At 40.0% G+C, this 22,129-nt stretch overlaps 1 protein-coding gene across 1 annotated transcript; it reads left to right on the top strand.

Moving 5' to 3' along the window:
* Positions 1-5,953: 5,953 nt before the first annotated feature.
* On the top strand, positions 5,954-20,488 carry slc43a3b (solute carrier family 43 member 3b). Its single transcript, XM_059516454.1, has 13 exons — positions 5,954-6,257; positions 6,361-6,615; positions 6,703-6,832; positions 7,652-7,698; positions 7,788-7,864; positions 9,016-9,108; positions 9,200-9,339; positions 11,490-11,620; positions 16,768-16,911; positions 17,115-17,222; positions 18,173-18,359; positions 19,186-19,309; positions 20,045-20,488. Exons 2-13 carry the CDS (start codon positions 6,429-6,431, stop codon positions 20,162-20,164), a joined length of 1,488 nt encoding a protein of 495 aa, XP_059372437.1. The 5' UTR covers positions 5,954-6,257; positions 6,361-6,428; the 3' UTR covers positions 20,165-20,488.
* The last annotated feature ends 1,641 nt before the right edge of the window (positions 20,489-22,129 follow it).

The following is a 22,129-nucleotide window of genomic DNA, read 5'->3' as shown; positions in this document are numbered from 1 at the left end:
AATTACGCTTTTGAAATGATGTTATGTAGGAGTTGAGTAATAACGAACCATTCATTTGTTCTGCAATACATAATACACACACGAAGTTAAAAATGTGCTGTTTCCTGATCCCAATGTCAAGAATTTCACAATTTCATATGAATACTATTTCTTATTTAATATCGATAGGCTACTTAAACACAATTGAAAAAAGATGGGTTTTGAAAAACTGTGATGTACTGTTGTGGATTGCTTATTTTACTAAATTTTCCTATTTATGTCTTCTTGCCATTTTGACGTGTTAATGAAAATGACATGAAAACCCCAATTTTCAAAGCATGAAATTGCAGTTCTTTTGCAGGAGTTGGAAAATAATAAAGTCCAGCTATTTTCAAAGCGGAAAAATAGCATTACAAATGCTGACAAAAATAAAATCTGGGCAGAAATCACTCAAAAAATGAATGAAGCTGGCTATGGATATGAACAAAGCCAATGAGAAGGCAGGAATAAGTGGAGGGACTTTCCAAGTTTGACAAAACGGAGGGCTGCGGCATGTAAGAGGGAAGCAAACAAGACTGATGGGGTATCAGTTCAGTTTCCCCTGTCCCTTCAGAGAAAGAGAAAGTTTTGGCCATCCTGGGGCCTGTTGCAATGGAAGGTTCCTTGGAGATATAGATACATGTGCATCAACCAGGCCTTTGACTTTAAAGTTCAGGCCGCCAACATCAGGCCCTCTCCAGTCTGGCCCTTCAACATCAGGCCCTCTCCAGTCTGGCCCTTCAACATCAGGCCCTCTCCACTCTGGCCCTTCAACATCAGGCTTCACATCTTCAGAGGGCAATAAGAAGAAACAACGCTTTAAATTTAGTTGTTAGCTACACTGCATTATTATGTTGTTGGAAATTTATGGAGGTGGTGGGTTCTGGCTTGATGGATGCGTGATGGATGCACACATGACTCTTTTGTGTGGGCCACTTCTCCAGTTTGCAGATGGCTGAAGAGGGTGCATGGTTTTGGTGATAGCTGGCTGCAGGGAGACATGTCCTCTTCGCCCATACGTCCTGACACCTGTGCAGCATCCAGCCACCACTGCGGTTTAAACCATTTGTTTAATCTGACATAATTTCTGTTAAATATTTGGTTTATTTGCCGATATGCATTAAATGAACACTTAAAAACATTAAAAAAACTTTTGCAAACAGTTTATATACTGTCTCTCTCCATATATGTATTCACACATAGGGGTCGATAACTCTGAATAGAATAGGGCTGCAACTAACGATTATTTTGATAATCGATTAATGTGTCGATTATTTTTACGATTAATCGATTAATCGGTTTATGTACTTATATTTTAGTTTTTCCCATTTTTCCCCCAAAGTAAATTATTAATAAAGGGTCTTTATAATTCAGCATAGATTTTTAAGAGATTTTAATAATTTTGCATTGTCATATCCTCATCACAAATATACCTGGAGTTGTTTTATTATGTGTTAGTAATCCTTTGTCGAACTCTTCTGCAATCAGAACACTGACCCATACTCTAGCAAATTTCACAAGGAGATTTCAAATAATGTTTTCACCATGGCAGTCCTTAGAGCTCCTAAAGTAGTTTAACATCCCGAACAAAGCTTATTAAGGAATCTTTCAGAACATATTTTCACGAAGAATAAGGATAAAACAGAATAAGATTGCAGTGCGTTGTATTTTATTATTTACTGGGAAACAGCTTTATAGCTTATGCTGTGAAATTGTAAACAATCCTTCGAATAAAGTGCCAATGGCATGAAACCTGAATGGAACTCACAATTTAAAGTAAAATCCATCAGAAGGTTGTCCAGAAAAAACGGACACACAAAAACCTGCTGTGTGAAAAAGAGCAGTGAATACTTAGAAAAAAAAGTGCATTTCAAATATCTTTAAACATTTACCTCTCTCATTCAGTCATAATTAGGCTGCAAGACTGAATTATGAACTGGTAAACGACAAACTGATCACAGAACATGTTTGTAAAGCTTTAAATGTTAACTGTTAAAAAGCAATGTTATCAGCTTTTACGACTAAACATTTGCAAACAACATTGTACTGGAGAATCTGCACAAATAAAAGGCTTAGGGGCCGTTCACATATCGCGCCTAAAAACGCGTGGAAAACGCTAGGCGCACCGCTTTCTCCTTCTTTCCAAAACGCTCGGGCAGAAGCGCCCCTGAGGCGTCTGCCTTTGCTAAGCAACCATGACGCGCTCTCTCCTAGAAGACGCGGAAATTTCAGCAAAGGATAAATGGATTTGCAGCTCAAAAAATCGATTGCAGTAGCTCTGCTACTAAATTTATTTCAAAATGGGAATCCATATACAGCTATGATCAGCTGTTCCTTCATCTTGGCTGAGCTTTTAACGTTGTTACGGGAAAGGATGAAGCTGATTATTTAGTTCTTGTCACATGACCCGCGGTGCGCTTGCTGCATTCTGAAAAGTTGAAATGTTTTTAACTCTATGCGGTGTGCACGCGCCTGGAAAAACGGGTGCGTCGCGACCGCGTCGCTTCCATTATGAGCGCGCATACTGCGCGCCTACATTGGAAATAACGAACATGAGCGCGCAAAAGACGCGATATGTGAACGGTCCCTTAAACAGTTCAGTAGTGCAGAGTTTACAGGTTAATCTTCTTTTTTGAAGGCTCAAAATAAAGTACTCCCACATCCTGCTGAATGCTGCAGACGCAGTTCGGGAAGCACGTGACATAAAACGAGGCCAGCTATTGGCTATTCGCTACTTCTCCTGTTGTACTGGCTGAGTAAATCCTCCGGTGGCTCATTACTGCCACACTTTGGTCACCGCAGATTTGAAATATGCACGAAATAAGCCGCTTACGGCAAATAAATTATTTAGCAACGAATCGATGACTAAATTAGTTGACAACTATTTTAATAATCGATTTTAATCGATTAAATCGATTCGTTGTTTCAGCTCTAGAATAGAACACAGCCCAGGTGCGGCGCAATCAATGACGTCGACACAGCAAACTAACGACGAACTATGCCTCTAACCACAGGTGGAGAGCTGTCATTCCAATGACACAAGATTGCGATGCAGTTTGCGAATGTTCGTTTGAACTATGGTTTTGGGAAACACCGAATCGTTGAACCATTGGGTAACAATGGAACTTGCGACCATAGTTGGCTAACGATGCTTTTGGGAAATTCACACCTGGTCAACGGGGACCTGACTTGACTCTGGAAAGTCAACGGGGACCTGACTTGACTCCGGAAGGTCGAAGGGGACCTGACTTAACTCTGGAAAGTCGACGGGGACCTGACTTGACTCTGGAAGATCAACTGCGCCAGCCATCTTGTGCAGTGGCGCTGGGCTTGCGGCCATCTTGTGTAGCGACGCTGGGCTGGCGGCCATCTTGTGAAGCAGCGCTGGGCTGGCGGCCATGACAGGATGAGTCTCAGGGGCAGCAGTCATTTTGTGCAGTGGCGATGGGCTGGCGGCCATGACAGGTTGAGTCTCAGAGGCGGCGGACATTTTGTGCAGTGGCGCTGGGCTGGCGGCCATCTAGTGCATCTCGTCGTCCACAACACCTACAGTAAATGCGGAGCCACTTATTTGAAGTGCCAGATCTATATAAATTTCAAGTGTCCAATGAGGTTTGTGCAAAGGCATGAGTGAGCCGAGCGGCTCAGATAGGCCACTACGAAAAAATTTCATCAGACATATCTCATCCATGATAGATAAATGGGCCAACTCAACAAAGTCCCTCACATAATCCTCGATGGGCCGAATTCCTTGACGTAGACACATAATTTGACCTACTGGGTTCATGACTGACCTGGATGTATCCATTAAAGCAGCTGGATCCTGGTTTGGCAAAGTCTTCTGTTATGAAGAAAGTCAGAGGCGTTCGGATCCAAATGCAGTATTTATTTAGAGAATGGTCAGACAGGCAGAAATTCAGAATAGCGTCAGGTGTGTCAGGGATAACCAGAATCGAAACCAGAAACAAGCAGAGATTGGGGCAGGCAGCATAGAAATCAGAGTCGAATACACAGTCCAAAGGTCAAACACAGGAATAACAAACACAGGGGAAAAACGCTCGGAAATGTCAGACAGGCTGAGATTAATGCTCGGAAATGTCAGACAGGCTAAGATTAATGCTTTCATAGGGCACTTCTAAGGGAGAATAATCGCGAGGGCCACGCTGCTATATAGTTTCAAACTGAATTTGTAATAATAATAAAAAGCCGAATTATGTAATAAACTTAAACCACAACTTTAAGTCTTTTAAATCACTCAAAGTGGATGGTGAAATCTTCTAAAGTAATAGGACATAGGGTCGATAACTCTGAATAGAACACAGCCTAGGTGCGGCGCAATCAATGACGTAGACACAGCAAACTAACGACGAACTATGCCTCTAACCACAGGTGGAGAGCTGTCGTTCTAATGACACAAGTTTGCGACGCAGTTTGGTTTTGGGAAACACCAAACTACATTGTTGAACTACATTGGTAACAATGGAACTTGCGACCATAGTTGGCTAATGATGCTTTTGGGAAATGCACCCCTGATCAACGGGGACCTGACTTGACTCTGGAAAGTCGACAGGGACCTGACTTGACTCTGGAAGGTCGAAGGGGACCTGACTTAACTCTGGAAAGTCAACGGGGACCTGACTTGACTCTGGAAGATCAACTGCAGCAGCGCTGGGCTTGCGGCTATCTTGTGCAGAGGCGCTGGGCTGGCGGCCATCTTGTGCAGCGGCGCTGGGCTGGCAGCCATGACAGGATGAGTCTCGGGGGCGGCAGCCATTTTGTGCAGTGGCGCTGGAATGGTGTCAGGTGTGTCAGGGATAACCAGAATCGAACCCAGAAACAAGCAGAGATTGGGGCAGGCAGCAGAGAAATCAGTCGAATACACAGTCCAAAGGTCAAACATGTTAAAGGTTCTTTATGGAAGCATTTAGAAAAAAAAAAAAAGTTTTTCTATGGCATCGTGAAGCACCTTTATTTTTAAGAGTGTAGGTAAGTAAACAAATAAATAAAATAAAATAATATATTTTCCTGCCTAGAATAAAAGGGTCAATGACTTGGCACATTTTGTCCAAAACTATAATCAAAATGCAATTTATACAAACAATTACTTGTATAATGCATCTATAATGAGTACATTTTTTATTTCTGGACATAAAGTCAAAAATATATCAGGATGATACAACTGAAAAGCACGCAATTAAAATAGACCCTTTTCCAAAAATGTTGATCTGTATACATGTCTAAATGACTTTTCATTCAATTTAAACTTTGGTATAAAGGCATTTGAAATCAACAAGAATTGAAGACATCTTTTAAAATAGACCTACCTTGAATCATGGGCCTCACATTTCTGAGGACTTTGACGTAGATGGTCACACAAAAGAGGAAATCTTTTGGTGGTCTTGTGATAAGAACTGTGAAAGTGCAATTAGAATCTCATTCTAAACTCTGTTGCATCATTCAACTGAAAGGGAAGCACAGAAATAGTGTGTCTTGTGCCAATCACACATTTAACTTCTGCTGTTCTTTTTATTTTAAGTTCTAAAATAACAGAACCACCACAAATCACAAGGTCAGCAGTCATGATTCATTGTGCTGAATGACAAGGGACAAGCTTGTATTTGGGTGTGGACCAGTGCATTTCTTATTTGACTACAAAACCGTAAAATGTTGCTCATTCAGACAATCTTGCTTTGTGGCATTTTTGCTCAAAGCTGCCTATCTCATGCTTTAATGTGGAATGTATGTTTGAGGAGTCAGAGAGTGAGGCACAAACCAGTATTTCAGAGCTTATCAGGTCCCTCAGTAGTTCATTCACTTGTTCCTCTCAAAATCAGTTAAACTGTAAAAAGGTTAAAGGGGGTATACAGCGGCACACCGATTCCCAAAACCAACTTCAATTTATACACAGAAAAATGTGTCTTCGAATTATATTTATTAACAATTTTAGTTTGAAATTTTATAAGGATCAATAGGGATCTTGTTAAATCACATTGTTTGATGCATAATTCAACAAGCTATTGTTTAAAAAACAACAACAAACTGCTCTGTTATTGAGATCTGTGGTGGATTGAATTCTTACAAACATCTGCTGCTGAGAGTGTCCTAGAAGGAAATAAGAGGAGGGATTTGTAAAAATGGGAGGGAAAAGAAACACAGAGGTCCATATAAAGAGACAGCAAGTGAAAGGGAGGGATAAGTGAATGTCTGTACACTTTGTTGAAGGAGTTGAAGATTCAGGAGTAAGTGTGCATCCGCATTCACATGTCTTGCTTTAGCTCATTTGAAATTTTTGAAGTTTTCTTAGCAAAGCTGAACTAACTACATTTTTTTACTATTTTCAAGGACATTGGAGAAACTCCAAAACTGTTTGAAAAGAGGGCAGAGGAGTACAGCAGAGAGAAAGAAGCAAGATGTTTTGTTGCCGAGGAGGCGGGTTGAGGATACGGTCCTGGTTTACTCTGATATCTGGGTTAGTGGAGTGTTTGGGGTTTGCAGGGGCTGTTTTCGGCTGGGCATCATTGGTTTTTGTGCTCAAGACTGAAGGCTATTTCAGGAGTCTATGTGTGAATGTCACAATAAACGGAACTGCTGTTGAAGGTCAGTTGAAAATGCAAACATATGCATTGTGCATACATGTCTAGCTGTGGAAACTGTGTAGTACATTTAACATTTGTTGTGTGTTAGATTGCAGTAGACAAGATGAGCAGCTCTCACTCATCTTCACCATCGCATCCTTCATGAACAACTTCCTCACGCTGCCAAATGGCTTCCTGTTTGACCACTTTGGTACTACATTTGCCAGGCTACTGGGAATGTAAGTCAGATTTGCAATGTGTATCTGTCTTGCTAAAGATGCCTGTCCTACATACCAATATCACAACCACACAAAAAGGTAATACTATGATATTCTTTGAAGTACCCCAGCATATCTTGTGGCACACAAATATGGTGATCAGTCAATACTAGGGTATTACCACCCGATGCCATCATATTGCTGTTGTATTTTTGCAAGGGATGTGTTCTTCGATCCTCTTATTTTAAGGACTTTTTAGTGTTTATATAAACACTATAACTGCAAAATGTATTCACAAAATGTATATATATTTTGAGTGTAGTGATGATTAAAGGCTATTGTAAGACTGTTTACTCTCCTGTTATCCATTTGTTCCTTAAAAGCAATTAGGAGGGATCTGTATTAAATTAGACTTGTATTTCTGCTGTGTGAAAAAGTAGACCGATTGCATGAGAACAGAGGGGTTTAAAATAACTGTTTTATATTTGAACTATCTGTGATTGTATATGTTGAATTATATGTGTCCAATACAGACCAACCTCTTTGAAAGCATATATCCACACAGCACATAAATCTCTTTTATTTCGAAAGACCAGTTTAATGCATCCTTGCTAAATACAAGTGTTAATGTCTTACTGATCCCAAAATTTTGAAAGGCATTTTATGTGTATTTTTGGGGACACTTTATCTCTCAACTCATAAATCTTAATCTGTATAGATAACTCAATCCCTTATGTTTGCATATTTTTTGAGACAGGAGGGCAGAGAAAACGTCAAGTAGGCTCTGTCACCTGTTTATTTAACCACTCTCATATCCTCATGTTATGATTTATTTTACAGATCAGTTTACACTGCAGGAATGTTGTTAATAGCCTTTTCCAGTCCTGGTAAATAGAGGTTTTTATCTTTATTTGACCTTTGGTATATTGATACATTTCGGTTTGTTTATAGTCATAGCCGATTTTCACTCCTGCAGTGAACTCCGTCCTCCTCTTCCCTGCTCTGTCCTTCATTGCTGTGGGAGGAATTCTGTTCTTGGTGACCAACATACAGGTACTGAATATTTTTCATCATGCAGTGAGGCTTCAAACCCAATGTGATACATAGTATCAAATGCATGAGCTGCTTCAAAAAAACTTTTCACTGGATTTTCTCAGGATATGAGGTTGCTTTCTTTGAATTGATAATGCGTGAATAAACAGTTTCCAAAGTTGACACTCAGAGGCTGGGTTTCAAATCACAGCTTACACCCTCATTCACTATTCCCTACATGAGTTTACTAATGTGGTCCACCTGACAGAGAGAATGAAAACTGAGTAAATTCAGAAACTGATGAACACCTACTATTAGCGAGCAGATTCACTGATGGAAAAAGAAACAAGAAAAACACAAGAACAACAGACTTCAGCCACAGCCTTAGATGAAATAAACTGAAGATTTAAACAACTCAACAAACAACTTTACCAGCTTTATGCATTACTAACCAGACTGAATTTATTTCTGTCTGATGTCTACAGATGTCTTCTTTTTTTTTTTGAGAGAGAAATTTCATCAAACATCTACCATGAAGAATGTTTTGCTACTTATGTTCGGGGTGTCTAAGAAACATGGATTTTGGACTTGTTTAAATGTTATTTTCTGTGATTTGCTATTGAGCTTACAGTACAATGGATAACAATCACATGTCTTAAATGTATGCATACTTTGCTAGAAGGGTTAAAGCATTATATCTGTTCCAAATCACTAAATCAAATGAGTATCGAAAGAATCTGAAAGGGAAATAATCAGATCATAATTATATGGGACCCTAAACATAAAGATAGAAAAGGTAGTATTTTTTATAACAAAATATATTTTTGTTGCAAATGGAACTTGGATTACTTGTAATGCGTTACCCCCAACACTGTCTGTTTCTGACCTTTGTAATGTTTTAGGAAATGTTTGTAAAGTACCTTTGTTATGTTTGGCTAACCTTTTCTTATGTGAAGTGAGTATAAAGGCACGTGGTGTTGCTGTTGTGTCCAATACAGATCAACATCTTTGTAAAGCATATGTCCACACAGAACATAAATCTCTTTAATTCCGAAAGAGCAAGAAATACTCCTTTTTAGTTTTTTCCATTATATGAACCCTTTAACAATTAAATATCCTCATATTGGATGTTTTGTGTATTATTAAGCAGTAATCTCATCTGCTGTCTTTAGGTGGGGAATCTCTTTGGCACTCACCGTTCCACTATAATCACACTGTATAATGGAGCCTTTGACTCTTCCTCTGCAGTTTTCCTCATCATCAAGGTAAGAGGCAAATAAAACACCTCACACTGGAGAGAAAGATAAGATTGCTGGTGAAATCTTGAATTATGATGGTCACATCTATCTCTTTCAGTTGCTGTATGAGGATGGAGTCTCTCTGCAAGGGTCTTTCCTCTTCTTGGCCTGCTGCAGTGTCATTCATCTGTTCCGGACATTTGTGCTGATGCCGCGTAAACATATCCCATACCCGCTTCCGGAGAACTACACCTATGGGTAAACAACACAATCAACACCTTTTTTTTGTATTAGATGCAAACAATATGAAACTTTGCCTGCAGGAAAACAACAAACAACAAGATAAGTAGTCAGAGTTTTGTTTCATATTATTTTATTATTTCATTACATTACATTACATTCAGTCATTTAGCAGATGCTTTTATCCAAAGCAACTAACAAATGAGGACAATGGAAGCAATAAAAATCAACAAAAGAGCAACAATATGCAAGTGCTATAAGAAGTCTCAGTTAGCTTAAAACCACATCAACTCTGGGGACCCACCGGTGGGTCCAATATTGCATATGCCTAATTCTCAAAAAAAATTAAAATAACAGCTGAAGTGGTTAATGTAGTACATATAGCAAGGTTTTTTTTTATTATATAAAAAATTAAAAGAATAGAGTAAGCTAGTGTTAGAGGCCTTTTTTTTACTTTTGTTAATTGTATAATAAAAGATACAGTGGTGGTTTTGTAGGCAAACATCAATGCTTTGAATTTTATGCTAGCAGCTATTGGTAGACAGTGTAAACTGATAAACAGAGGTGTTAAGTGCATTATTTTCGTCTCATTAAAAATGTATCTTGCTGTCGTGTTCTGGATTAGGTTTGATAGAACTGTCTGGAAGACCTGCCAAGAAAGGACTGCAATAGTCCAGCCTGGATAGAACAAGAGCTTGTACGAGGAGTTGTGAAGCATGTTCCCGAAAGCAAGGGCCTGATCTTCTTGATGTTTAATAAAGCAAATCAGTGGGACCGGGCAGTTTTAACAATGTGGTCTGAGAAAGTCAACTGATCATCAATCACACAGGTGTTATGGTTGATGTGCCTAACTGGATGGTGTAAATGTGATGAAATGATGGGTTCGCTGGAACCACAAGAAGTTCTGTCTTGGGTTGAGTTTAAGGTGATGGTCCTTCATCCAGCAAAAAATGTCTTTTAGACAAGCTGAGATGTGAGCAGCTATCGTCGGATCATCAGGATGGAATGAGTTGAGTGTCATCAGAATAACACTGATATGAAAAGCCATGTTTCGGCATGACAGAGCCTAGTGATGCCATGTAGACAGAGAAGAGAAGTGGTCCAAGAACTGAGCCCTGAGGCACCCCAGTAGTTAGATGTTGCGACTTAGACACCTCGCCTCTCCAAGATACCTTGAAGGACCTATCTGAGAGGTAAGACTTAAACCATTGGAGGGGGGTTCCAGGATGTTCTTTTGCCAATAAGGCTGATAGGAGTATCTATTGGATCCCTAGTGAAGACCTTGTTTCCTAGACAGCCACTGGGACAAGACCACAGGAACCAGATGAGTCCTCTGCATAATGTGACTTTGCTGCAGCCTTGAATTGAACTGCTGGTTTTGTCTGGCCAGAGGAGAGCTGCCCCATTCTGCCCCATTCTCCATTATGTTACAGATAGGGTTTTGGTTCCTTGCCACTGTCGCCTCTGGCTTGCTTAGTTGGGGACACTTAATATCCAGTGATATTGTCAACTTGATTGCACAGATACAATTTAAACTGAACTGAGCTGGATGATGACATCACTGAATTTAATGATGAGCTGCCTTTAACTGAAAATTGAGTGTTTACTATTGTCATTTTGCATTATTGACACACTAATTTCCTATTTAATACTGTAAAGTGCTTTGACACAATCTGTATTGTTAAAAGCACTATTTAAATAAAGGTGACTTGACTTGGCTTGACTTAACCATGTCAAAAGCAGTGGAGAGATCCAGCAAGATAAGTACTGAAGATTTGAAATCTGTTCTTGCCAGTCGTAGGGTTTCGACAACTGAGAGCAAGGCTGTCTTGGTTAAATGTCCACTTCTGAAACCAGACTGGTTGCTCTTGAGGAGGTTTTTCTGTGTGGGAAAGGCAGATTCTTGGTTGAACACCGCTCGTTCAAGTGTTTTTGCAATGAAATGAAGAAGGGTATGAATGTATAATATTAAATATTTTTTAATATTATTTACCAATTGCTTTTTCTCCCTGTCTATTTTTTTTTTTGTAAGGTGAAATACCTACTTCAGAATAATGATATTCAGAATGCTTGTTCTTCACAGATTGACTATATGCTTCACTGTCTATACTGGATATGTTTCCTCTAACAATGCTTTGCCCATGTCTGTTTCTTATTAAATGTGGTAGGATGAATTGTGGTAGGACTCAGGATTTTGCAGTTGCAAATGTCGAAGAGAAAAACATCCAAACATCCCAGGCTGAAGAGGAAATGCCATTTAAAGAGACTTCTCATCAAGGCCAAAACACAGTCAAAATGGGTAAGAACATTTTCAACACTTAACAGCGGTGCCACTATACACACCATTTTGTAATACATATGTTGTGTCTACTATATGCCTTTGCAGTATAAAGATGACTGTCAGAATAGCTCACACATTTTTAAGCAAAAAAACTAACAAACAACCCCCCCCATTAAACTACAAATGTAACATTTACTGTAAAAAAAGGCCTGTTTTTTTTTTTTAAACAGGAAAAAATGTTAATACAGTCAAAAAATATTAATTTATTTACGTTATCATGTATGGTGAATAACTGTAAATGCTTAAGATCATATTATATTCAGTTTTACTGTAAAATACTGTTATATGTATGGTTAGTGCAAGTACTTTACATCTATTGTAGGGGAATGTACAGTTAAAACCCAAGGACCAGATATGATGAATGAAGACCAGGAGTCAGAGATGCGTTCAATAAAAGACAAATTTACTGAAGAACATGGTTTGCTGTTTTCATCAGCAGAAGTCTCGATGGAGTTCATAGGCCATTCTGTGTACAACTCAAAATCAGCAACAATTAAACCCTGACAGAGGATACTAATTGTGTCAATGCATAAGTCAACAAATTTCTGATGGTTCCGAAACCTAGATAAACTTAGACAGTTCCTCTTCAGGAACTTGAGCTGTGTGGAACAACACTTTGGGGAACGCGCTTAGCGAGAGCGACTCTGAATATCGTGTGTAATCAGTCCAATGGAAGAGCATGACGTCACAGGCGGGGTGATGTAAGTGACCAGGAAGCTATAAAAGCACGTGCCGCACAGCTGGCGTCAGCTTCGCGTCTTTCAGCAAGCGCTCTGTGTGTGAATGTCACTTGTTTGTCTTGTGAGTCTTATTTACTGTTGTCTGTCCAGTTAGAGCTCCAAGTCATGCCGAAGAGCAAGGCGAAATCCAAGCATTCTGATGGCGATTCCAAATCACGTTATAGGTTGTGTGTTTCTCCTTGCCCGCGATATATAACGGGTGGGGATACACACAGCTTATGCGTGGTTTGCCTGGAAACGAGCACGCTGAGTCGGCTCTCAAGGGGGCCGACTGTCCGCACTGTGAGCGTATGTCGGTGCGGCTGCACTCGTGGGGTTCGCAGGTGGATTTGGTGGAGGGAATGGAGACGGGCCAGTCCCTATCTCTTTCCACTTCCGCCAGATCCGGCGCCCAATCCCTGGAGTCGGAAGCACGCTCTGTGGTTCCTTCCACCCAGGGAGAGGGATCGATGCTCCGCCTCTCTTCCTCCGAGGAGGTCGATGTGGAGTCGGTCGACAGGGATTCGTCGCAATATGAGGAGCTCTTGGAGGTGGTTACTCGCGCGGTGGCCAAATTAAGCATTGAGTGGCACGCCGGAAAAAACGACCGAACCGCAGCGAAGCAAGCTCGATGAACGCATCCTGCGCGCGAGTCAGCCACCTCCCAGCCGGGGCCTTCCATTTTTTCCCGACCTGCATGATGAGATCGCCAGGTCGTGGAAACGCCCATTTTCAGCCCGCCTCTAGATCCCCTCATCTGACTACTATGGCAATGTAGTGGGGATGGGAGAGCACGGCTATAGAGCGATGCCCCGGGTGGAACAGACGCTCGCGAGCTATCTGTCCCCCGGCTTGGCATCGTCTCTGAAGGCCCCGGCATTGCCCTCAAAGCCACTCAGAACAACATCGGCTTTGGTGGGCAAAGGGTATGCGGCTGCAGGTCAGGCTTGTGCGTGTCTTGCACACCATGGCAGTGTTACAGGCGTACCAAGCTGACCTGCTTAAAGAGCTAGATGAGAGAGAGGAGATCAAGTCCCATGATATATCAGAACTAAGAAGGACTGCTGATCTCTCCCTCCGCGCCACCAAGGAGACCGCCCGAGCGATTGGGCGGTCCATGGCAGCTATGGTGGCCGCGAAGAGGCACTTATGGTTGACCCTGTCCAATATGAAAGAGCGGGACAGGGTCTGCCTCATGGACGCCCCGATTCAGCCGACTGGCCTGTTCGGCGACGCAGCCAATTCTGTCGTCGACAGGTTCCAGGAGGCCCGCAAACAAGCGGCGGCGTTCCATAAGTTCCTCCGTCGATCTCTCGGGGCATCTGGGCGGGAGATGCCCCAGCCGCACCCTAGCTCCATCGGGGTGGTCCCTCCTCAAGACAGGGAGTCTGGATTTTACAGCCGCTATTTCATAGTTCTAAAGAAGGATGGGGGGTTGCGTCCGACTTGAGGGTCTTAAATCATTCAGTTATGAGACTGAAGTTCAAAATGCTCACGATCAAGCATGTTGTAGCTCAGATCAGGTCCAAGGACTGGTTTGTCACAATAGATCTCAAAGATGCATAATTCCACATATCCATCCTTCCACAACACAGGAAGTTTCTGAGGTTCACTTTCGGGGGCGAAACTTACCAATATCGAGTACTTCCCTTCGGCCTTGCACTCTCACCCCGCACGTTCACAAAATGTGTAGACGCGGCTCTGGTTCCCCTGCGCATGCAGGGCATCCGCATTCTCAACTATATCGACGATTGGTTGATTTTAGCTCAGTCAGAGCAGGTTGCGGCTCGGCATCGAGATGTCGTTCTCGCACATATGGGGGAGCTGGGTTTGAGACTGAACGCCAAGAAGAGTGTACTTTCTCCGGTTCAGAGAACCACCTATCTAGGCATAGTATGGGATTCAACCGCGATGCAGGCACGATTGTCCCCTGCTCGTATCGAGTCGATCCTCATCTCTGTCGAGAGCGTCAGAGAAGGCCAGTCACTTACTGTCAAACAATTTCATAGATTATTGGGTCTGATGGCAGCTGCGTCCAACGTGATACCTCTTGGCCTGCTGTACATGAGACCCCTACAGTGGTGGCTCAAGACCAAGGGATTTTCCCCGAGGGGCATACTTCACACTATCAAGGTCACGCGGCGCTGCTTCCGTGCCTTAGACATGTGGAAGAAACCTTGATTCTTGAATCAGGGCCCGGTACTGGGAGCTCCTTGTCACCGTGTAATACTAGCGACGGACGCATCTCTCACCGGCTGGGGTGCAGTCATGAGTGGCCACCCTGCCACAGATCCTGGTGTGGTCCCAGAGCAAACTCCTCTCATTAAGAGCAGTATATATTTCTGGGAAACTAAATATGGGAGCAGACATACTGTCGAGGCAGGGGCCTAGGCCCGGGGAATGGAGACTTCACCCAGAGGTGGTGAAACAGATATGGAGAGTGTTTGGCAGGGCTCAAGTAGACCTTTTTGCGACTCAAGAGACATCACAATGTCCCCTTTGGTTCTCTCTAGTTCATCCAGCTCCTCTGGGACTGGACGCTATGGTACAGACCTGGCCGAGGCTTCATCTGTACACCTTTCCTCATATTGCTCTGCTCCCGGGAGTTCTGGCGAGAGTACGCCGTGATGCGGTCCGTCTGTTATTAGTAGCCCTGTTCTGGCCGGACTGAGTATTGTTCGCAGACCTGGTCTCGGTCCTCGAAGGCTCTCCATGGGAGATACCGAACAGGACAGACCTACTCTCACAGACGCAGGGCACGATAATTCACCCTCGCCCAGAGTTGTGGAAGTTGTGGGTGTGGCCCCTGAGGGGGCACAAATATTAGCAGATGGTCTCTCAACCGAGGTTGTTGAGACCCTCCTCCAATCCAGAGCTCCCTCAACGAGGAAACTGTACACCCTGAGGTGGAAACTCAGGTGGACACCCCCTAGTTACACATTTCCTCCGCGGTGCGCTGAGGCTGAGGCTGAGACCTCCAGTACGGTCCCGTGTTCCCTTGTGGGACTTGGTTGTGGTGTTAGAGACAATGTGCAAACCCCCGTGTGAACCCATTCAAGATATTTCAGACAGAAATCTTACACTTAACCTCCTTTCTGTTGGCTATCACCTCTCTGCGGAGAGTAGGAGATCTTCAGGCCCTCTCTGTGGCCCCCACTTATCTTGAGTTTGCACCTGGCATGACAAAAGTGTTCATATACCCTCGAGCGGGATATGTTCCTAAGGTTCCCTCTGTTACACCACTACCTGTAGTGCTGCAGGCCTTCTGTCCTCCTCCCTTTCGGGAGCCCGACCAAGCGAAGCTAAATTGTATGTGTCCAGTTCGAGCGCTGGACGCATAGAGCTGCCCTGTGGAGAAAAACTGACCAATTGCTTGTATGCTACGGTCCCCCCAAGAGGGGTTCTCCTGCTTCTAACCAGACTATTAGTCGTTGGATAGTCGAGGCTATCAATGCCACCTATGAGTCCTCTGGTCGTCCCCCGCTGTCGGGAGCCAAGGCTCACTTTACTCGGGGTATGGCGGCCTCCTAGCAGGTGTATCCATGCTTGACATCTGCAATGCTGCGGGGTGGTCCACGCCTTCTACGTTTGTTAAATTCTATGGCCTAGACATGCCAGTCACTCCAGGCGCTTCTGTCCTCACGTCCTAAGCTGTGCTCTTCGGATACACACTAGGCAGGGGTTTGGTGGTCTGGCGGCGTTGGTACTCGTTCCCCAAAGCGTCTCCTTCCTCGAGGAACTAGGGTTACATACGTAACCTAGAGACGTTTCCACATATGGATGTAAACGATTCAAACATATCTTCTGACAACTATTTTGGTGATCAGAGGTCAGACTTGATACATCTCTCCAAAGAATTTAATGTGTGATCTGATATGCTGGACATTGACAGTTAAATGTTTGTCCTGGGACTGTCTGAGCTTCTCCCCATACAGACAGATACTAACACACATACGCAGAAAACTTATCAGAACTTCAAGGCCGCCTAGCCCTAGCAAGAATTTTATCAGTATGGTTCTTTACACACACAGTAAGAAGTCATCATCTTAGAGAGGGTATAGCAGGATTCTTTAATATCTCATAAGCGCACATAAGGTTACACATTTCACTCTTGCCATAATTTGATTAATAGTCAAACAAGAAATAATGTAATAATATTATTAATATCAATAAGAAGGATATGGCAACTCGGCATCCACTCCTTCACTATGAATAACCATAGAATTTATGGTGGAAAATAATAAAAAAGACATTCCCAGTCACTGCGTTTCTCTGCTATTGTCATTAAGCCCTTGCATTATGTGTTCCTTTCCCTTTTACTTTTACTAATACTTTATTGTGAAATATATATTATGAAGTGTATCAACATGTATATGTTTTTGTCAGAGCGTAGTTTCAAGAGCTGTTTGCGTTCCTGGTTCTTCTTCTGGCATCTGCTGTGGCTTTCAGTGATGCAGTTGAGACACTACTTGTTCATCGGGACCTTAAACCCGATGCTGAATCATCTGGCTGCTGGAGACCCAGGCCTTGGTATATACACGCATACCACACAGACACACAGTCTCTTTATCTTCATGTCCAGCTATTTATGGGCAGGTGAAGCCATGCCTTTGAGCAGTATGAATAGATATAGACATACCAACAGGCTCAGACTGTGTCATGTGTGTAAACTCATGAGCTTGAGTTTTTATCATTTTCTCAGTTGTAAACAGTCCTGTTGTTTTTGCTAACAGTCAGTAGATACACAAATGCGTTTGCATTTACTCAGCTGTGTGGGATACTGTGTGCTCCCTGGAACGGCCTTATCATGGACCGCCAAAAAGGAAAGCAACGAGAACCAGGTCAACACATAAATGCACACATTTCCTTAGGGTCATATGATGAAAAATCTAATTTTCTTTGTTTGTTTTGGTAGTATTCAGTATTCATTATATGAAAACATTAGAAAACTCACTCCCTAGACCAAAAAGAGCATTTATTAAATTCCTGACAGAAATGTAAAAAACTGAGCTGCTATCTGATTCACCTTCATGAGATTTTCTAGTCATCAAGCATGGCATTAGCATTATCATCATCATTATTTATTTATTTATTATATATATATATATATATATATATATTAGTTAGGTCCAGATTTATCTGCAGTTGGTGTACGTTGTAAAAAATGCTGAATATCCATTTATGCAACAGACAAACAGTATCTGTTGTAGGCTATTATCTGCTAAAATGCGGATTTTTCACACAACAACTTTTACGCAAATTAGATTAGGCATTAGTAGATTTGATTTGATTAAAGAATTTATTTACAGAAGAACTATTTAAAATGTATTAAATAGCAATATTATAATCATATTTACTACTGGGTTTAAAATATTATTTAATAATTAGTGAAATTAAATTATTATTTAATTAATAGTAAAATAATTTCCCCACACCGTGTATAATTTAAGAGAAAAGGGATTTTTTTTAAAGTAAGTAATAAGTCATTTAAATAGTAACGTATTATTAAGTATAATTACTCATTTTATTAGTAAGTAACTTAAATATTTAATTAATATTGTTGATCATATATACCATATATATAAACTACTTCAAAATTGCTTTGGCTCAATGATAACATAAAAGACATTTATTTAATATATATATATATATATATATATATATATATATATATATATATATATATATATATATATATATATATATATATATATATATATATATTTTACTAAAATCACACTTATTTTTCTGAGAGTGTAAAATTTAATTTGTAAAATACTGTGCTATAAAGGACAAAGTGAACAAGAGGCAGACTTGAAGCCAGCCATATTGTCTCTGTCGCTGACGGCGCTGCAGTGTGTGCTGTTTTCAGTGTGTGCCGCTACCCCCATCCTTCCCCTGCAGTACCTCACCTTCATCTTGCAAGTCCTCAACAGATCTTTCCTCTATGGAGGAAATGCTGCTTTCATCAGTGTGGCGTGAGTCATCAGAGGCCCATAAGAGCTTAAATAGTCCACCCAAATATAAAAACAACCTGTACAAACCTGTATGACAGTTTTAAGAAATTAAATGGGTTGGCATTAGGGTAAATAACAACAGTTAGATGTATATTACTCTTGTGAAATACACTTTAGCATACTTTTAAAAATACATTAAAATAATATACTTAAGTGTGAACAGAATTTAATGAGTGCAGACACTTAACTGCATGTTATTTACAATTTAAAGTAATACATAGTTTAAAATTATATTAAATGCAGTTATATGAACTGACACACTTAAGTAGGACTTTAAGTATATCTACTTTAAGTATGTAATTTTATAATTACTTATATTGTCATTAAAGTAAACTATACATTAATGTAATTTCTGTTGAAACCTTTATGTCACACACTAATATATTTGTAATTTAACATTAGTAACAATGAAGTTGCAATTTAATGCATTTCAGCTATATTCACTTTAACTGTTATATCACATAACACACTACATGTAAAAATTGTTATCAAGTACTTTGTCTGTGTGTTAGTATGTTGGTCAACACGTCAACAAATGAAAGTGTACTTCTTTGAAGCATGACAAAAGGGTATTGAAATGATTTAACATGTACTTTAAAGTAAACATTTAACTGGACATTATTAAAAAGCGCATTTTGTCTTAAGATCCAGTCATGACAGTGTATTTTCTAAGTACACTTAAGTGGCCTTTTATTTAATCAATATTAGATTATCTGTGAGTTACAGATATTAGTAACTAATGTATAATTGTAAATATGTTTGTGATTTTGTTTTTTTGTTTTTTCAGGTTTCCATACGAACACTTCGGAAAGCTATTTGGAATGGTGATGGCTCTCTCAGCTGTCTTCTCACTGCTCCAGTATCCCTGCTTTACCCTCATTAAAGGACCACTGGGTGGAGACCCTTTTTATGTAAGCTTCTGAATGTATTTAGTTTGTCTTTCCCACACGTACATGCATTTTATAATAAGGTGAGGTCGCATTAGCAAATTTCAATGGTATAGCGATATATGAGTTCACGCAGAAGTCACGTTCAACTCAGAAAATCGAGCTTGAAGTCATTGCAGAATCTTTCGCTCTCACATGAAATTATTGATTATGTTGATTTATATTTAAATTACATGATTTTTCCTGTGAAATTTTACAGAAATGTGACCACAACTTTAGATTAAAATAAACATACAGCGTGTTAGCAAATTACCCAACTGTATTATAACCTTCTAGTGGAGATCAGGTTTTAGCTTTCATAGTGTGTGATTATTGCAGATATGTACATTCATTATGGTTTATTGGTTTGTTTTTTATTATTATTTATTTATTTAGCTTTGTCATTCATCGGAACTTCCTTGGAGTCTGACAAACAACTCACATTTTTATGTTTCTTAAAACGGGTTGAGTCAGCTTCAGAATAAGAAACAACTGTTTATCTTTTGAAATCCTCTAGTCCTAAGCAAAGAAAGGCATTTGTTTGGCAGATAAAGATTCAGCATATTTGTCTTTTTTTCTGAGTTTTGAAATTGTTATGTTCTGCTCACACACCCATCAAGAAAAAAAACTAAAGAACAGTTTATTTAAAGAATTTCTGACATTTAAAAAGCCCCTGTTTAGAGCAAGTGTTGGTTGAACTGTAATAATTGATTTCTCTAGGTGAACATCGGGCTGACCGTTCTAAGTCTCTTGGCCTTCATCAACCCTCTTTATGTGTACCTGCACTGTCGGCGTCAAGCAGCCCAGCGAGCAAGTTCCAACAAAAGTGCCTCTTCATAAGCCCTCTAGGCAAAGGGAATATAAATCTGACCTATGACTTTTAAAACTGGTTTCTATTTCTCATTAGTTTTTCTTTACAAAACTACACAAAAATGTATCATGGAAAGAAATATTTTACTAACCTTTCAGTGCCCTGTTTTGCAGAGGTTGACTCTTGACCCTGTGATGGTATGTGGTGTGTTATCTCTGCTGATCATAGAAGGAAACTGACCACTTCCCCACCCTCTTTGCTATTTTTTATGCACATTAGTTAATGGATCTTGCAAAAAGGAGCAAGTGAACATTACACTAAGAAAATATCAGATGAAGAATGAAGAAGGCACTGGTTATATATATATATATATATATATATATATATATATATATTATACATGCTTGTTGGTTGTAGGAGCCCTCTGATGGACACTCTCTGCTGGATAAAACAAATCCTCCTTGTTGTTTCTAATGAAGTAGCTGTTATTTAGTCTGATCACTGTAAGATCTCTTTTACAAAATATATCAGTATTACTCCAGATAAAGGGATTTTTTTTATAAGACGTTAAGTGAAATTGACTGAATTTGTTACTGTTGTAATGTTTGTCCATAACTTCTAAAAATCTTGTCAGAACATGTAAACGTCCTGAAACATTCCTGTGAGTTCTTAAGGTGCCAATAACCAATCGGTGTTGCCATGACGTCATTGTCCTGCAACTTCAGTATGATTAGTCACATGTCATTTATGAAACATTACCTGTGTTATTAAGTAAATAAATAAACAACCGCACTTGGACAATGGTTCTATGTAAAGAGCCTGTTACATGTTGCCAAAAAGTGAAGAAAGTTACAAATTAGTAGTCCAGACCATGGCATTAAAAGCTTTGTGAATCAAAACTTGTTATATGTGTTACAGATGTAAGACATTTACCTAAGGGGCACCAGCAGATGGCGCACAAGGTGGTGTTTTGTACAGTATAAAGCTTTGCACTCAAATACACATGCTAAATAAAAAATAATAACAATGTTGTGCATCTTTACTTCTATTGTTTTTTTAACAATATATAACTAAACTTGAATTTAAGGCTTACTGTAGCTCTCTAGGCTAGGCTTGGTAAGGCTGCCCAGTGAGTCCCAGCTGCCTAATTGAGAACTACTGGCTACTTGAAAATAATCTACATAAAAAAGCTACAGTGAAGTACAGCATACAGCATAGATTTCTCTGAGTTGAACCCAAAACCCACTTTTTTGTTCTTTAAAGAATCTTGAAAAACAAACAATATAACAGTTTCAACAAAAATATTAAGCAGCACAACTGTTCTCTAAATTGATTATAATAAATGTTTCTTGAGCACCAAATCAGCATATTAGACTGATTTTTGAAGGATCACATGATACTAAAGAAATGAATGCTGATCATTTAGATTTTCTATCACAGAATTAAATAGCACTTTATTAAAAAGTTATTTTAAATTGTAATAGTTTATATTTTTACTGTTTCTGATCAAGTCAAGTCAAGGTGAGCATAAGAGATTCCTTTTGAAAACATGAATTTTTGCAGAATTTGACTGTTAGTGTGTGTGTGTGTGTGTGTGTCTGTGTGTGTGTATGTATATATATATATATATATATATATATATATATATAGCTTGTGATAAATATATGAAAAAATATATATTTAATGCATTTCGAGGAAAAGAAATAAAGTTTTATAATAAATCTTTGAAAATCAAAATCTGCATTTGAAACACAAAATAGTGGTTTTGATCTTTCCACATTCTTTTTGCCATTTTTACTCAAATTAATCAAAATGGATTTATTGCGTTTTGGAACCAAACTCTTCATATATATATATATATATATACGTGTGTGTGTCAAATTATTTCCACCTTTTTTTGCTTTGTGTTCCTCTTTATCTCTCTCTCTCTCTCTCTCTGAACATCCTTTGTTATAAATTGTTTGGGATATGACATGGTTTGACATCGCCACTAA

The sequence above is a fragment of the Carassius carassius genome, chromosome 29 (assembly GCF_963082965.1).
Source record: "Carassius carassius chromosome 29, fCarCar2.1, whole genome shotgun sequence".
NCBI lineage: Eukaryota > Metazoa > Chordata > Actinopteri > Cypriniformes > Cyprinidae > Carassius > Carassius carassius.
Note: the sequence above shows the minus strand (reverse complement) of the source record. Positions and strands in the feature narration are given on the sequence as shown.